Source organism: Eretmochelys imbricata, chromosome 1 (assembly GCF_965152235.1).
Source record: "Eretmochelys imbricata isolate rEreImb1 chromosome 1, rEreImb1.hap1, whole genome shotgun sequence".
Taxonomy (NCBI): Eukaryota; Metazoa; Chordata; order Testudines; family Cheloniidae; genus Eretmochelys; species Eretmochelys imbricata.
Window position 1 is genome coordinate 311305132 of NC_135572.1, and position 17758 is coordinate 311322889.

Sequence of the window (17758 nt, forward strand, 5' to 3'; positions counted from 1 at the left end):
CCTAGGGTTGTGAGTTCAGTCCTTAAGGGGGCCATTCAGGGATCTGGGGCAAAAATTGGGGATTGGTTCTGCTTTGAGCAGGGGGTTGAACTAAATGATCTCCTGAAGTTCCTTCAAGCCCTGATATTCTATGATTGTATGAACTACATTATTCATGTAGCTGAAGTTGCATAACTTAGACTGGTCTCCCCCCGTAGTGTAGACAAGGCCTAATTCAGCATCGTGCTGGATAGTTCAGTCTCTGGAAATGTTTTATTTGTGTGTGTTGGGAGGGAATCATTTGAAGAGCTCTTCAGACATTTTAGATAAGCATTTAAATAATAATGTTAATTTAACTGGGATTTTACAATTTGTAACATAATACTCTAATACTACATTTTTAAAGCAAATGATTATGACGCTTTCTGTCCTTTTTAAGCATGTGTTTAGATCATCAGCATAAGTGATATTGAATCAGACAATCTTCTTGGCTAGTAATGATCTAACATACATTTAAAGGAAAGAATTTCTCAGTAACTGTCAAGACTAAATTTTTTTAATTCTAATGGCATGCAATTAAACTACTACATAAATTTTAAAAAATACCTCTTAAAACCCAGCTATTCATGAAGCATTTTGGCTACAATTACCATTTAATACAGTGTGTTTGTTTATTATATTTTATTGTATTATGTTTATTGTGATTGTAGACTATAAGCACTCCAGGGTGAGAGTTGTTGGGTTTTTTTTTTTTTTTAGAATACTTCACCTAATGTACAGCAGTGTATGTATACTGACAGCATCATCTCAATTATAAATTTAAATAAATACTGTTTACGCTTTATAGTGGTATCCACTACAAAGAGGTAGTTTGGATTCTGTTCCTGCTATATATGGCTTCACTTTGAGATTATGCACACTGACATCTGATCTTGCTCATAGTGAAGTCAGTGTCAAAACTCCAGATTATAAAACGCCATAGGATTGGACCATTTCTTGCCTTTAAATTGAGATTGAGTATATCAGAGTATATAACACAGCATAAAATGTACGCAAAAATGAAGTTCCATGCAATCCTATATGAAGCCCATATTTAGAGAGATTCTTAAAGGATCCCTATGAGGAATCTGCAGACAGACATCTACCCCAATAAAATGTTCTCTTTCGATAACTTGCTCTTTGTTTTTCTCATGACAGTGTCATAGGGAGCTCCATAACTGTAATCTCACTTTGAAAATCTTTGCTTCACCTGACAGTTCCTTCTTTTCTTGTGTTTGTTTTCTCCCTAGTTATAAAATATTTCTTATTGGGTTTTTGACTGTGCTGTAGTGATACAGGTGGTAGCTTTTTAATTTTTGTTCTGGGAGAGTTAGCTGCTTAGATTTTCATTGCAAGTCCTTTTATTATTATTGCTGTAATTATTGATTAATAATGGCCCATAATTAGCATGAGATGTATAGTGTATTCACAGAATATAAACATCAGGAAGAAACCCATTATAGAGTCATGATTAGTGTGTTTTCTATCTTGGAAGACAGTGACATCGTTGGAAACAAGATCTGCATATGGCCATAGAATCATAGAAAAATCGTAGAGCCATAGAAGATTAGGATTGAAGAGACTTCAGGAGGTCATCTAGTCCAACCCCCTGCTCAAAGCAGGACCAACACCAACTAAATCATCCAAGCCAGGGCTTTGTCAAGCCGGGCCTTAAAAACCTCTAAGGAAAGAGATTCCACCACCTCCCTAGGTAACCCATTCCAGTGCTTCAACACCCTCCCACTGAAATAGTGTTTCCTAATATCCAACCTAAACTTCCCTCACAGCAACTTGAGATCAGTGCTTCTTGTTCTGTCATCTGCCACCAGTGAGAACAGCCTAGCTCCATCCTCTTTGGAACCCCCCTTCAGGCAGTTGAAGGCTGCTATCAAATTCCCCCCTCATTCTTCTTTTCTGCATACTAAACAAGCCCAGTTCTCTCAGCCTCTCCTCATAAGTCATGTGCCTCAGCCCCCTAATCATTTTAACTGCCCTCCACTGGACTTTCTCCAATTTGTCCACATCCCCTCTGTAGTGAGGGGAACCAAAACTGGACGCAATACTCCAGATGTGGCCTCACCAGTGCCGAATAGAGGGGAATAATCAATTCCCTTGATCTGCTGGCAGTGCTTCTACTAATTCAGCCCAATATGCCGTTAGCCTTCTTGGCAATAAGGGCACACTGCTGACTCATATCCAGCTTCTCATCCACTGTATCCCCAGGTCCTTTTCTGCAGAACTGTCAGTCCCCAGCCTGTAGCAGTGCATGGGATTTTTCTATCCTAAGTGCAGTATTCTGCACTTGTCCTTGTTGAACCTCATCAGATTTCTTTTGTCCCCCCAGTCCTGCAATTTGTCTAGGTCACTCTGGAACCTATCCCTACCCTCCAGCGTCTCTACCTCTCCCCCCATCTTAGTGTCATCTGTGAACTTGCTGAAGGTGCAATCCACGCCATCCTCCAGATCATTAATAAAAATGTTGAATACTTGATACCAGCTGCCAAATATTTATCGAGCCATTGATCACTAGCTGTTGAGCCCAACAATCTAGCCAGCTTTCTATCCACCTTATAGTCCATTCATCCAATCCATATTTTTTTAAATTTGCTGGCAAGAATACTGTGGGAGACCATTCAAAAGCTTTGCTAAAGTCAAGATATATGATGACATTGCCAAAAGAGATCATATCTCAGAAGAGATAGAAAGAATCTGCTAGCTGTTTCTGAAAAACCTTAGCCTGGTTTATTGGCCCAAACACTAGTACATGGTCAAAAACTCAGTGATAATCAAGATTATGCTTTCCTTTGCTTCTGAATATACCCTTTTTAATATCAGTGTCACTGTTTCAGTGGTCATCATTGATAAGTCAACATTTGTGAAAGCTAGGACTATAACAGGGTTTAAAAGAGAATGAGATAAATTCATGGAGGTTATGTCCACTAGTGGCTATTAGCCAGGATGGGTAAGGAATGGTGTCCCTAGCCTCTATTTGTCAGAGGGTGGACCTGGATGGCAGGAGAGAGATCACTTGATCATTACCTGTTAGGTTCACTCCCTCTGGGGCACCTGGCATTGACCACTGTCAGCAGACAGGATACTGGGTTGGATGGACCTTTGGTCTGACCCAGTATGGCCATTCTTATGTTCTTATTTACCCATTATTAGATATATTGAGGTTTTGTGCTGCTGAAGAAAATTGGATTGCTCACAGGATTAATATTTATTAGTGTTATTAATTATCTGTATTTTAATAGTTCCCAGAAGTCCCAACCAAGATTGCATAGTCGTTGTGTTAATCATTGTACAATCATATATGAGAGAGAATTCCTGTCCCAAAGAGCTTACAGTCTCAATAGGCAATACAGACAAAGTATGGGAGGGAAACAGAGGTACAGAGAGTGAAAGTGATTCCCCCAAAGTCACATCACAGGTCATTGTCCGAGTGAGGAATAAAATCCAAGTCTTTTGACTCCTAGTTCTGTGCATCAGGCCACAGCCCTTCCCTATTATACTGTGAGAGGATATGAAATATTTTTCAGCTCTACAGCTCTTGTTCAAATCTACGCCAAGTCAGTAAAGAGAGAAAATGATGAGTTTAGTCTCATTTTTAGAATACAGGTATTCATGTTTAAAAAACCAATATCATGATTTGTATCCTTAGCTTCATTCTCCAGATATGTCACTCTGGTACCTAAATGAGTAAAAAACATAATGAAGCATTGGAGTTAGATCCAGGTATGCAGGCTATTTTTTTTTTTTTACAAACTATTATGTCCATGGGATAGTCCAAGTATAATCTTATATATAGAACTACTATTCAAATAGGCAAAAATTATTGGTTGTCTAGTTCTGAAAAAATATAATCTCTGATGTGATGGAAAAGCTTAAGTAAATCTGGGATGAAGGAAAGTCAAGACAGAACAAAACAGTGCCAGAATACAGCCTTTTACTCTTTTGTCTCCAATAACCCTTCAACTTACCAGATCCAATATGAGAAACTAGTGATTTAGTTTCAAGAGCTTTAGCGTCACCAAGATCGTAAAGTACATACTTTACATTTCTCAAAGCCATTCAGCGTTCTACTAGAAATTAAATAGCTATTTGAGGTCATGTTTAGGATAATGTAGAGCTTTATCTAACCAACCCAACTTGTGGCCTTCCATGACATGGGCATCCCAAAAATATTCACTGATTGTGGTTGCTCTACAAGCCAACTAATTATGGAGACACCAGTTGCAGCTCCATAGTTAAGCGTGAGCCTTTTTCTGCATTCAAGAAGGGATTCATCCTACTTGTTATGTAGGTAAAATATGAGTAATTTAGGATATATAAATATATTACATGGATGTTTAATGATTTCAAAACCAAGCATTATAAAGCCAGGTAGTTACGAGTTAAAATTAAACGTAGAAAGAAATCCAAACAAATTACTATATGGAAATGCACACTTAGAGCACCCACCCAAACAACTTTCACTCTGCTCTAAAGTAACACCACACGGGGGGTGAAATAAAAGAAAAAAAATCTAATGCATCATTAACATTCAGTTTACTCTAATATGAGACATCACATTGTTATTGCATGATGTTACTGCAAGAATTTTGAAAGAATAATGTGTGAAAGCTCGAGTTTCTTCAGCATTGTTAGTCTATTTCACTTCAGTCTGTTTCAGGATCCGCTGGGTTGTTTAGCTGAGGTGTCAGGCATACAGGTATAAATCAGCTGTTCAATAAACAGGAACAGCACCACAGGCAAAGTTGGCCCTCTGCATTGAAGAATCCTTGCTAAAGACTAAAGACTTCTGGTGCATTGCTTGCTTTCTCCCTGCTGTGGCTGAAAGAGCTGAGAGGCTAAGTTAACTGAGTTAGGCTTTGAATATTTTTGTGGTCTGTCCATCCAGCCCACATCAGTATCCCTATTTGTGTTTGTAGATGCTGAGAGTTCTCAGAGGGGAGAATTCTTGAGCCATTCTCCAAAAGAAAGACCATGACAACATAGTTCACTTTAGGAGGGAGACATATTTGAAGGCTGGAGAATATTTCCTCACTCCTGGAGGACAGTTTCACATTTCAGATGCAGCTGCCTTATTCACTACTTATAGCTGTGACGTTGAATACAGGAATTCTGACCCTTTATCAAATCTCTTTCTGGTGAAAGATTTGATCTCTTTAACTGCAAAACCTATAGTACCCTGCAGAAGCTCAAGAAACCCAGGTCTTCTGATGTCTCACAGTTTTTTTTTGTTTTTGTTTTTTTAAGAAAAGATAGCTCCCTTGAGGAAACAAGAGCAAGTAGCAGTAATCCTGTCAACATCAGTCTTCAGTCACACTCAGTGCCACATCTTCTTCGCTTCTTCAGAGTCCTATTTGTGCAAAAGTGGAAAAGAACTAAAAGCACTGGCATTATATATATCTTTATATATCTCGTATTGCAAAAGGGCATGTGAATGTGGACCCAGTGGTCACTGCCTTCAGGAAGGTTCTAAGCTCATGTTACTGAGAATGTGCTCATCTTAACAATGTGGCTCGGTACAGCCCCTGTTAGAGCCAAATTAAGGCTAGGCAAGTGCTGACAATGACATCAGAATCTACTTTAATTAAAAAACAAGACAAAAAAAGGTATTGTTTCTAGCCCTCATGACTGTGAAGAAAAAAGCTTGAAAAGGTGGCACAGTGTTTCTCTGGTATACTCAGCCAGTGTCTTGATCTGCCACTGGATGACACCATCTAATATCCAGAGCATCTGGTGTTCTCCCTCAATATATCTCCAACTGCAAGGCTGTGGAAAGAATCAACATTTATGTTAACTGTCTTCAAGGGCAATCTCTCTGATTATGCTCTTCACTCTTTCATCCATGAAGTATATTTGATGCTGGAGAAATTTTTCTGTGACTACTATATATATGTCTGTATTTTTGTTTATGTTTCAGGAGGCATTTTATTCTAAATGCAGTTTTTAGTTGTGTATAACTTTTTGTAAGAATTACCATTCTGGGTAGAATTTCTTATGCTTGTTCTGAAGTCAGAGGCAATTTTTTGGAAATTAACAGGAGATCTGTTCAGCTGTTTTTATATTAATCCAGTGTGGTGTTTGCTTTAAAAAAAAAAGACAAAGAAAGAAAGAAAGAAAGGTTGCTTTAAACGTGTTAAAATAATCAGGTGGATTTTTTTTTATCATCATTACTATTTTTCCATGAGTTGATTAATTCACACTTGTCATAGACTTAGGGCCAGATTTTTAAATGCGTTTGGGCACCTAACTCCCAAGTTGGAGGTAGACTCCTGAACAAAGCCTTTAAAAATCTGGGCTTTAGTCCTCACGAGAGCCTTCAGTGTATTCAAAGGCTTAGAAATACCAATGTGTACTCCCCCCTAAGTGTATTAACATAGAGCATATATCTGGAACTGCTCACATTTGACTCTTGCATCCCACACTTTACTAATAACATAGGAATATAGTAATTGCCATACAGGACCATACTAGTGTTCCATCTAATCCTGTCTCCTGTCTCAAACAGTGGTCTGTGTCAGATGTTTCAGAGGAGGGTGTAAGATACCCTGCAGTAGGCAATTAGGGAATAACCTGTCCACAGAGAAAGTTCCAGCCTAATGCTCCTAAGTAGGATATTTGATCAGTTGCGTTTTGCTTTGTTTAAAAAAATGCAAAAACAATGTTCATACAATGTTATAGTTGAGAACTGAGCTCTCAAAAGTTAGAACATTTCGAGCTGTGATTTCCCCAGCAACTGTAACACTACTACATTGCTGATATATACGAAGAGAAAGTCCACTAAGTCCTATTAGGGATGAGAGGGAACAATTTACAGTTTTTATGACATACATAGAAGTTGTGCATTTATTTTCCCAAACATAACTTTGTATTAACTTTTTAATTGACAATTATCTATATAGTTAGTAACAGATTTTTTTAAACATCCACTTATTTTGAATGATAGGTTGTTAACATACTGATACATCTAATTTATCAATTTTTAAAAAGTAACTTTAATTTTTTTCATCGTTCAGCTCTGGAATGTGGTTTTCGTGGTAGCATTATTTCTAAAGTTTCCAAAGTTGTTTCCTCATATATTTTTAAACTAAAATGCAATTTCTGAGTTATTTTTATAACAATCTTGGCATCTGATGGATATATCACTTTAGGTTTTTTTGTTGCCAGAAATATAGACTATTGTAGATGCATATGAAAAAAATATTATTTTAAAAAAAATGAGCTGTTTACCTTTGTTCTACCATATATTTTTATTATTATTTCTCCTACTGTGGTACCTAGGGACATCAGTCAAAGATTATGGTCCCTACCCAGAGAGCGTACAATCTAGGATTTCTTTGTATGTAGTATTAATATAGACCCTCCTTTCCCACTGGTGTGAAGTAAATTCTTTGAGTGAGAAATAAATTCTGCCCTTTATCATATGGCATCAGGGCAAAAGACATAGGCAGTGTGTCCTCAGTTTTTTAGCTTTCTTTTACCTGATACGTTATTGCAAGTGTATGTCTTGTTTTACATAAGTACAGAAAACCGCTTGAGGTTCTGCATGCTTTCTTCTGGCACATCAGCACAGGAGAGATTGATAATTGTTATACTGAGCTCTGGGAATGAGCACCAGTTTTTCCAAGTTTCTTTATCAATATGAGATGCCAAGCGTGGCACAGTGTCACATCCAGTCAAGCCATGGAATGTTGGTAGGGCACATGTTTCTCTGCATTGGGTAGTAAATATTTTGTGTACTTCAAGGTGCAGGATGTACTTTCCTGTTCCAAAAACCATCCAAAGATTGACGATAAATAGGGCCTGGGCTATTGCCATTGCAAGCACCACAACAGCAATATCAAAACAATTAATTTACAGAAGTCATAGCCTGTGTTTCATACAGAACAAATGTCTTTCATCATGGTTGCATAGAGCAAGAGCAGTAACATCCTTTCATAGTGGAGCAATGAGCGTCTGTTATTTTTAATTACAGGTAATAGAGAAGTTCTTTCTCTTGTGGGTCAAATGACTGAGTAAATAGTATTTTCCTATTTACAAGCCAAGTGGAGGAAGTTCTAATTTCCTACTGTGACTTACAGATTTCTTACACACACCTTGATCTAGCTGTACCTTTTAGAGTATCAACTATCCCACAATGAAGGTCCTAAACTAGGTCCAGACAAGTTGTCTGTTTTATGCAAGAGGATTATTAACCTTCTTTTACTGAAGATTGATGCACAGATGCTGCTTATTATTAACTCTTTTCCTCCTCATATTGTTGAGCATTCTCAGCTTCATTAGTTTTTCAAGCAAACTCTGGCCCATCCTATACACCGTCTCACACTAAAAGCCATTTGACCCATTCATGAATCCAACTGCACCTTTATTTCCCTTTTTACATACTCTCTTCTGTTCGGGTGTTTGTCTCTTGTCATGGATCTGGATCTTCTGTGCTATGAACTTACCATTATTGCATGGTGCTTTAAGGACTGGACGTTTGATCAGCAGCTCACGCCTGTCCCTCAATAAACTGGAATCTGATGTGCGTATGTTGTTTGGTGGTGAACATTTTAGGTACAGTGCTAAATTTGTATCTCTTATTGAATTCTAAGCCCCAGTGCCACACAATTGCTCCATACTGAATCTTTGTGCTCTTTCTTTACAGTATTCATCGAAACCCTGAAAAGCCTCTGCTGTTCTTAGTGTAAATATCAATTTAGTTATCATAGACGAGGCTCTGCTGAGCATAAAAGGCAGCATCTGTTATCTGGTGTTCTTTCTGATGTGTACTATATGAGCTGCCTGGAAGGAGGACCTTGCTGTTCTAGTCATTAATCTCTGTGTTTATCCCAGTGTTTGTGTCCATCCATTTGAAAACCATATATTAATTACCACTATGCTTCACCATGAACACTTTATCATTTATGTATGATATCTTCAATCTCAGCTGTTTCTCTTTGGTGGGCATGCCTTCCACCATCTCTTTTTTGACCTGCATGAGGCTATACCGATAGAGTTGGGCCTGATGGGGTCCGTGACACACCCAAAAAGAATGAAGGTACTAAATAAACAATAAACTTCAGCACATATATTGGACTTTGGAACTGTATGCACGTAGGTAGACTGCAGTAGTTAGATTGGTGTACATCATGTATTTTTTACTACTCAGTCTGCTGAATATGGAGTGTTAATCACCAACTTTTACATTGCTATTATAAGGTGCATAGTTGTTCAGAAGGTGGAAAGTAACTGAGTTTATCTGAGGAGGGTGGGTGGAGCTTGCAACCAGTGGAGATTATTTAGTATTGATGTTTGGCAAAACAGATTGTGGATTTCATTCTGTAGTCTATTATTATGATATATGTTGGCTGTTCATGTTCTTAATGTACTTCACAGGAGGCACATCTAGACTAATAAGCTGTAAAAGTGTGGGGTTTTATGTGTTGATTCTCCAGCCATGAAAATGAAATGATCACTGTCACAGGAAACTAAGCAAAACAAAAAAACATTTTTAAATGCACTTGAGCTTCCTTATGTTATCAATGATGAATGTAAACTATCCAAACAGAAACTAGGGCTTCATGGGCTTTATTTAAATTTAAAAATAGTAAAATAAAATAAAATTAAATATAAAACCTTAGGGAAAGGGCTAGAGTGCTTACATTACATGATATGATTTGTCCTGCAGCTGCTTCAAATTAAGAACAGGTGTAGAAGGCAGATTATGCAAATACTCGTATTAATGTAATTGTCAAATTGGTGTGTTTATCATTGTGCTTTTAAAGAGTAGACCATACTCTTATTTTAAATGTAAATTAGCTTTATTCTTGAGAGCTGCTATTGGATAATGAGCTTATAAATGAAAAATTTCTAGCACATGGTGAAACATTACTAAAATTTGACATTTTCTTTTTTAGCAATTTGTTTTGTGTATTTTATGTAAAATATTAAACTCTGATTTGTCATCTTTGGACAAATATAGCTGTTGTATGGTTATAAAATTTAGCTTGTGGACTGTTGGACTCATATTTCCTTTATTTTTCATCTGAGTGCATGTGACCATTAATAAGACAGCTTTTGATCTCCTTCAGCCTGTTACCTCTTATTTCAAAACCTTCATGGACCTTGTATTTCTGTTGTAAGTCCTGAAAAAGTACACTTAAAGTGAAGATTTTTGTTGTTTGTTTAAAATTACTAGCTTACTTTATAAAATGTACTGTAGGAGGCAATTATATATGAAAGTGTGTATTTTTAAAATGTTATTAAACAGAGCCTTATAGTTAGCATATTTTAAATTTATTTGTAAAAATTAAATGCTTGTACTGTGAGCTACATGATATATACTACAAAAATTTATAGATGGCTCAGTATTTTATTGAAAATTGACGAAGTTTGTTACATTTTTAAATTGCAAAGATCAAATATCAGTGGGAGTCAGGAATAAAATAATGATGGTAAGTTTTTAATATTTACTGTCTTGATAGTTAATATTAATTTCTTGAAATGAACCTAGTTGAAAAAAGTTGCAAAGTTAGTTGCCATTGTAGTTCTGTATCATGTTCATATCTTTTGTTGTTTGTTTCTCTGTCCCTGGCTACTAATCTTGGTCTATAATAGACCTATAGTCCATTATAAATAAGTACTGTACTGCATACTACTATTATAAATAAATGTTTCATTTATGTAGCAAAGTCAGTATTTTACACTGAACATGTCATACCTATCTTAAGCACTGTATGGTGCGCACAGTGCTTTAAAGAAGGTGAACTCTGCCAAACAGTTAAGAAAATCTCTGCCCTGCAGGGAACAGAATCTAAGGTCACATGCTGCAAACATGTACGCTACAATACAAACACAAATTAGCACAAGGTCTTTGTACATGGCATGTCTCACAAAACAGGTAGTGGAATATGTGTCACGGAACATGGCATGGCTTTACGATGTATTTTGAAGGAGGAAAGGAAGTGCCTGTATCATTAATGCTTCTTTTATGTCTCCTTCGCTCCCAGAAAAAGGAGTATATTCACGGGATTAACTATAGAACCGAGAGGCAGCACAATCATTCCCATCCCATATTCTCAGAACTGTGTGTTTTCAGTCTGTTACATGCCACTAGTAGAGTACAAACTAAAAAGTGTGAAGAACACATTTAAAAGAAGGAGGGTACTTTCCTCTAATGCATCCAACAAGAAAGAATAGAATGAATACAAATATATTTGTAAATTGTACCTCTTATTATGATAGATAGTTTGACAGTAAATCATATGTCTCTGGTTCTTATTTAATCAAGTTTAAAAACCACATACACAATAAATAAATAAGTAAATACAGAAAAAAATCAGCCACTTGGAAACTTGCTTTTTTATAAAAACATCTGTTTAGAATAAAATGGGAACCTTCTGGTATAAACTTCCTGTGATAAGCTGGAGCAGATAAATCTTTTCTATAACCTAATCAGAGTGTAGCTATTGTATAATTATACAGTGAGCAGTTATCACTCTATTGTGCAAACATCCATCAGTTAAAATGACATTCTTTGTATTAATAATGATAGAAATCATTTCAATCGAATGTTATTGCAGTATCAATGACTTGCAGTCAAAATACATTTTTTGCTTCAGCTTATCTTTTTATCTACTAACTCATGTCTCTATATCTTGGATTTCAGTTGTCAATAGAGATATTTGCATGCAGAAATAATCAATACATTTCACAGGTATGCAATATGGATACCTCCCAAGATCACTCAGGACTATAACTACAGTTATTCTCTGTGTCAGCTACATTGTGGACACAGTTTGGGCATTACTACTGGAACCAGATTCTCCACTACTGGAAATTGACATGGCTCAATTAAAATCAATGGAGCCATTCTAGTTATACCAGCTAAGAATCTGGCCCAAGATCTTTTGGCCTTATTAACTTTCTCACAACCTTTTAAAGGAAGGCAGCTAAGACAGAGGGGAAAAAATGACCAGGAAAAAATGATTGATGATCATATAAAGAGACATAAGGTGCCTTCAGGTCACAATAAGCACAGAATCCCATTTAACACTTGCTGTGCTACTTAGATTTGCTTTACACTTATTTGGCCTCATTTCTTTCTTTTCTTTAATTATTGTGAGCTAGATTGCGAAGTTTACATAATTGCCTTGTGTTGGGGGCAGAGCAGAGCCACACTACCCTGGGAGAATAACCAGCAGGCACACTTTCTCCCAAGGCTTCTTGGTGCACTCAGGCAGTGGAAGCAGATTGCTCCTTCTGCTGCACTGGCTTTATTCCACACGATATTATGAGGATATGTGGATTGTGTCCATGAGCATGCCGCTATCCACCACCTTTTTGGCATCTTGCTCCCAGTGAGCTTCCCAGTTACTGCTATTGTGGCAGGCTCTTGTGCAGTTATGCAAAGGGAGTGAGCTGACGTATACCTGTATATCGTTATGCACTTTCTTAAATCCAAGCTCTGGGTTTTTAAAAAAATATTTAGAGTGCTAGGAATTTTCTGTTAGTGATTATCTGCAAATCACATTATTAAACATACCTCATCTTTGGAATTACGTTGAATGCCCCCAAAAACAAATGTTAGGGATGTGACTATATAGTTGTCTTTCAGTGAACCTTTTTTTATTTTTTCATTTTAATTCCATCAGCTTATAACATGCTCTATACTGATCACTTTATACCCAATATGGAAACCTGATAGTTACAAATCTATAAAGCAAGCAAAAAACCCTGGACTTACGTGATCTCCTCTTGGGAACTGGTTTTTATTTTCTGAATACACCAATTACCATAATATTTGGGATATCCAAAAAATACTGAGGTTCTGACCATGGGAATGGTGGAATACTGCTAGAAGGAGGTGGTTCACAGTTGGGTCTCCTGCTCTACTATCCATCAAAACCTTACAGTGCCAAGGCTTTTCTTTTCCTTCCTCTCACCCAGACAGAGAGGTTACAAAGGGGTTACAAAGATCGACCACTCCTTCTCAGGCCCAGAATTCTGTCCTCTCCTCTGATATAAGAAAGGCAAATCTGCTGTTGACATAGTCCCACTATAGGGTGAGGGAATGACTTGCCTATTCGGAAGAAGAGGGTAAAGAGAAGGGCTTAGTGCCAACACTATCAGAAAAAATGTCACCAATCCTGACCCCAAATTCTCCTGACTACTAAATTTCAAGAGCCACATGAGCTAGTTTCCTGGTCATGTTGCAACAGTTACCGTAGTGACTGTGATTTCACCAAGAGAGTGCATGCTAAGATGAGGTGGAGCAGAAGCTAATTTGTGCCCCTTATCTTTGCTATGATGAATATATTTCAGTCTATAGGGCCAAATTTTCTACCCGTATAACTCCATTAAAATCAACAGAGCTAGCAGAAAATTTAGCTCATAATATCAAAGTTTCTAACCATGGCTTGCTTGCAAATCACCCTTAATTACAATTTAATTATAACCACTTTCCTTTGTGTTAATTTTCTTATTAATCCCACGCATAAAGTTGACAGCTTTGGTTTTGTGTGCCGTGCTATTCCTATTCATTCACCTTTCTTTCTGTGCCCTGTCTTCATTCCTGCTAAGGCCATGCACACACCAAAAATCTGCTCTTCGCTTTATTAAGAAATCACCACCCTGTTTTCTTTTATCTTCTTCTGATGGATGCATTTGGATTGCTACATTTTTTTCAGCAGGGAAGAGTAGGAAAACTATCTCCTCCTAAACCATTACCACTGGCACTCTGTGTATTAGCCAGCAAAAATAGCATGTGTATCAGTCTATTGTCCATCTTCTCCTCTGAGCTCAATGGTAGAAGCTCTAAATCAGGAGTACTGAAATTGTTTTTACAAATCAGTGTACTGTGCAACTCTGTCCACAATTCAATGGCTAAACTGCACCGTTTATGGCATTTCTTCATAAGGAATTTCTTTGAAATAACAGATGGAAATTTAGTTATTTTTGGAATAGCAAAAGTGTGTATAGACTGCTAAATTTTTTTAAATATGTGTCCTCTGAAAATGTATAGTGACCCACTTACTTTTTGCATTCCTTTTTCTATTCATAATAGAGGCTATACTTTCAATATGCTGTATTTACTTCACATGTGGTAGTACTACAATAGCACAGCCTTTATTTGTTTTCTGAGAGGGTCTAGAATAACCTTCAGTCTTGTGATGACATCTGATTGTATGGCTTGATTTGCAGAACAGCTGAGCACCCATGACTGCATTTGAGGTCAGTGAGAGCTGTAGGTGCTCAACACCTCCAGCCCTTAAGTGTTTATGAAAATTTCAAGCTTTAAATTGCAATATACCACAATGGTCTTATTTTCGGTGCAGATTTCAACAGGTCATGTGCTTCTTGGTTTTTTCTTAGAGGAGCTTCTGTCTGAGATTTTTTTTCTGGAATTTCCTGTTTCATTTTTACTGTACTTTCTGAGTGCTGCAATGTCTATTTTTGAAGAAACTGTTGGGTACCTTGCTAAATCAACCTAAAATTGCGTGGCTTGTTTTGATTTTAACCAGAGTTACAGCTGCATAGCTGTAAAGCAGTCAGTTTCCCTTATTATGACTAGTTCTACAACTTGTACTGTTTTAAATTGCCTACAATTAGCATATTTCAACCTTATTTTTAGGTTTAAATTGCAGTGTGAGAGTGTACTCTCCTCTTAGCTAATTAGTGCTATCAAGGAACAGTAGGTTACCTCATTAGTACCATGTGCATTTAATTAAAGAAGAGAAAATTGGAGTTAACCTTCTTAGTTAATATTTTCACAGAGTGCTACAATGCCAACACCTTCAATTGGAGTCACACCCCTGTGTATCTAATTATGCACTGGTGCCAAATGAGGTTAGCAAGGATACCATCATGCTGTTGACAAAATAGTTTAGATGAAAACCTGTTTGCTGGTTTCTGACATGAAACTGTAGTTTGAACAATTTATCCTAATCTGTATCTGGCAGGATCATTAGATATTATTTTCTTCAGTCCCCCTCTTCTCATGTGGCCACACCCACACTCAGAAAAGAAACTCACAAATTAGCAGGAATGTTGTAAGGCACATTATTCCAAAGGAACATTTCTTTGGGCTTTATCATTATATTGTAGGTACTATAGCTGTATAAACATAGGTATTCCTTAAATATGGCTACCGGTATTGTCCCAACCAATACATTTAAGATTTATATTTTAAAATAATTATTTACGACTAAATCATGATTAAATATATCAGATAAGTACATATATTATCCCCCTTTTAGGTGTGCTCAGATTTTACTATGTCTACCTTATTATTTGGGATCTATTATGCATGTAGAAAGTGGTTGCATTACCACTCAATATATCTGTTCTGTGTAGAGTTGAGTGCTCTGAATTCCCATAGGTTACAATAGAAATTTAGGGAGCTCAGCACCCCAGCTGTGTGGATTGCAATTTTTTTTATCTTCAGACAAAACAATTGAAATATGTAATATAACAAATAAAAAGTGGGACAATGAGTAGTTTATCAGTTATATAGGTGGCTGAAAATACCTGATATGCAATTTAATACAGAGAATATAACTGAAAGTCAATGAAATCTTCTGGTTTGAATTTTGATTGAATTTCAATCTTGTATTGGAGAGCACGATGCAATTGATAGGACACAGTCCGGATCCTGATATTACCTTAGCAGCATTAAGATTCTGAACCAGCAAGCTCTTAAATGTGTGCTTAACTTCAAGCACATGAGTCGTCCCATGCCCACTGTTCTGAATGGCAATTAAGCATGTGCTTAAGTGCTTTGCTGAGTAGGGATGAGGTCACTCATATGACTAACTTTAACCTGTACCCATCTGCTTTCCTGAATTATGGCTAGAATGTTCAGCACCTTGTGGAACTGAATACTTTTTCTTGGTGAGAACAGAAGTGGCATTTGATCCCCAGTGAAAAAGTACTGCTCCACAACAACACATTTTTAAAGTGTGAGGGCTCTTTGGATATGTTTTCATTTTTTATTGTTACCATTAATAAAACTAGATCCAATATATCCCAAATTTACTCTCTGACCCCACAGTCATTTTATCAGACAAGCCAACATTTCAATGGGAGTCACATGCATACAGCAGCAGAGCCAAGTCTTGTATGTATTATTATTTAAATACAATTCCTGGGTAATGTTGCATCATTCCAAATAATACATTTAATTAATTTAATTACACCCATTAATTTTGGACCAGGTATTCACTGGCAGGATACTGAAGGTAAAAGTGACTAATATTTCAACGGCTTGTTTCAAAAGAATATGGATCACACTCTACATGGAAAAATGGACAGATGACCAATGAACAGGGAAATACAATTTGCATTTGGTATGATCCATTTTCTTTGAGAGTCTCTTAAAGAGATACTGTACAAAGAAACACCACAAGAGAAAAAGACATGAGCCTTTAATTTTTGTGTAAAATATATATTAGCATGGGCAGAAGGAGAGGAAAGGGTAGGTGATGTGGTATATACATACTAGTATTTCATAATTGCTTAAATTTATAATATCTCCTGGGTGCTTTGTTCTGCCTCCATATTTAAAATCCCTTGTATTCCCACATAACTGTAGTCTCTAAATGTCTGTTTCTTCTCTGTATTAATTTTCTTAAAATGGAAAAAAAACCCACTCCACAACTACAAAATTAATTTTACAATTTCAGAAAATTAATGACTCTATTTTAGGCAGTTAAGTATTTCAACAGATTCCTAGAAGTGTAAAAAAAGAAAAGAACGGGTATAGATCCTGAACTGTGATTTAAGAGGATTATACTACATAGTACATTGTCTATACGTACCTATTAATGGAAAACATAGGTGACAGTGTGAAGAACTTGTCTCAGATTAAAGAGGACACTCTTAAAATAGGAAGAAAACATGGTTTTTTTTATTGGGGAAGAGGTTTGCCTAAAGATGTCACAGTAGCAAGAATATTTTTATTGGATACAACAAAGGACCAGCTTCATTAATAGTTACAGAAACATGTTTTTAGTGCTGTTTTGTTTGTTTTTCTCATAAAAATATATCAGATGTATAGATCATCGCTAATTTTATTTGAGAGGGATAGGGAAATGCTAGTTATGCACTGCAGCAACTAAATTAAAAATGTACACCATTACCCTTGAATGTGTGCATTGCAAAGCACAAATAAGGTTCAGTTTATTAATTATTAAAATTAAGTACACAAGATGAGCTAAAATGTTCATAAACTAGAATTCACAACACTACATTGCATTTACTTAAATGTAAGCGTTTAAAACCTTTTTTTTAAAAAAAACCCTCGACTTTTTTGCATTTCTAGAATGCCTTTTCTCCACACAGCACGGGGCGTCTGTGATCTTTCACAAAAACAGCAGCTCTTTACATTTCAGAGTGAGGAGGAGATTCACTTCCTTGAAGTCACTACTAAAGTGAACATCAACATGGTGCAGGACGAGGCATCTTTGAACTACTTGTAATTTATGTCTTTTACCTCTGTAAACCTATGTAATGAATTTTCAGAAAAAAAATTATCCAGATCACCAATCTCTGGTGTAAACCAGCATATTCCATTGTTAGGATATTCAGTGTAGCTATGACAATTTGCGGATCTGGCCAAAACTTTCTAATATTGTCCATATGTTCATTCATGGAATATACTAGTTATTTGAAGATAAAGAAGATAGACTATCTAAGTTTGCAAAAAGAAAAGGAGTACTTCTGGCACCTTAGAGACTAACCAATTTATTTG

The 17758-nt window shown here is 36.6% G+C and overlaps 1 protein-coding gene across 22 annotated transcripts in view; it reads left to right on the plus strand.

The window, feature by feature from the left end:
• FOXP2 (forkhead box P2) overlaps nucleotides 1-17758 on the plus strand; it is a 240421-nt gene that overhangs the window by 98194 nt on the left and 124469 nt on the right. Inside the window, exon 3 of one of the 22 annotated variants that reach the window (XM_077807799.1) lies at nucleotides 8515-8526. The exons of the other annotated variants lie outside the window; for them this stretch is intronic. Coding sequence (XP_077663925.1) covers nucleotides 8515-8526 — 12 coding nt within the window. The remainder of the gene's footprint in view (nucleotides 1-8514; nucleotides 8527-17758) is intronic. 22 annotated transcript variants of the gene reach the window in all.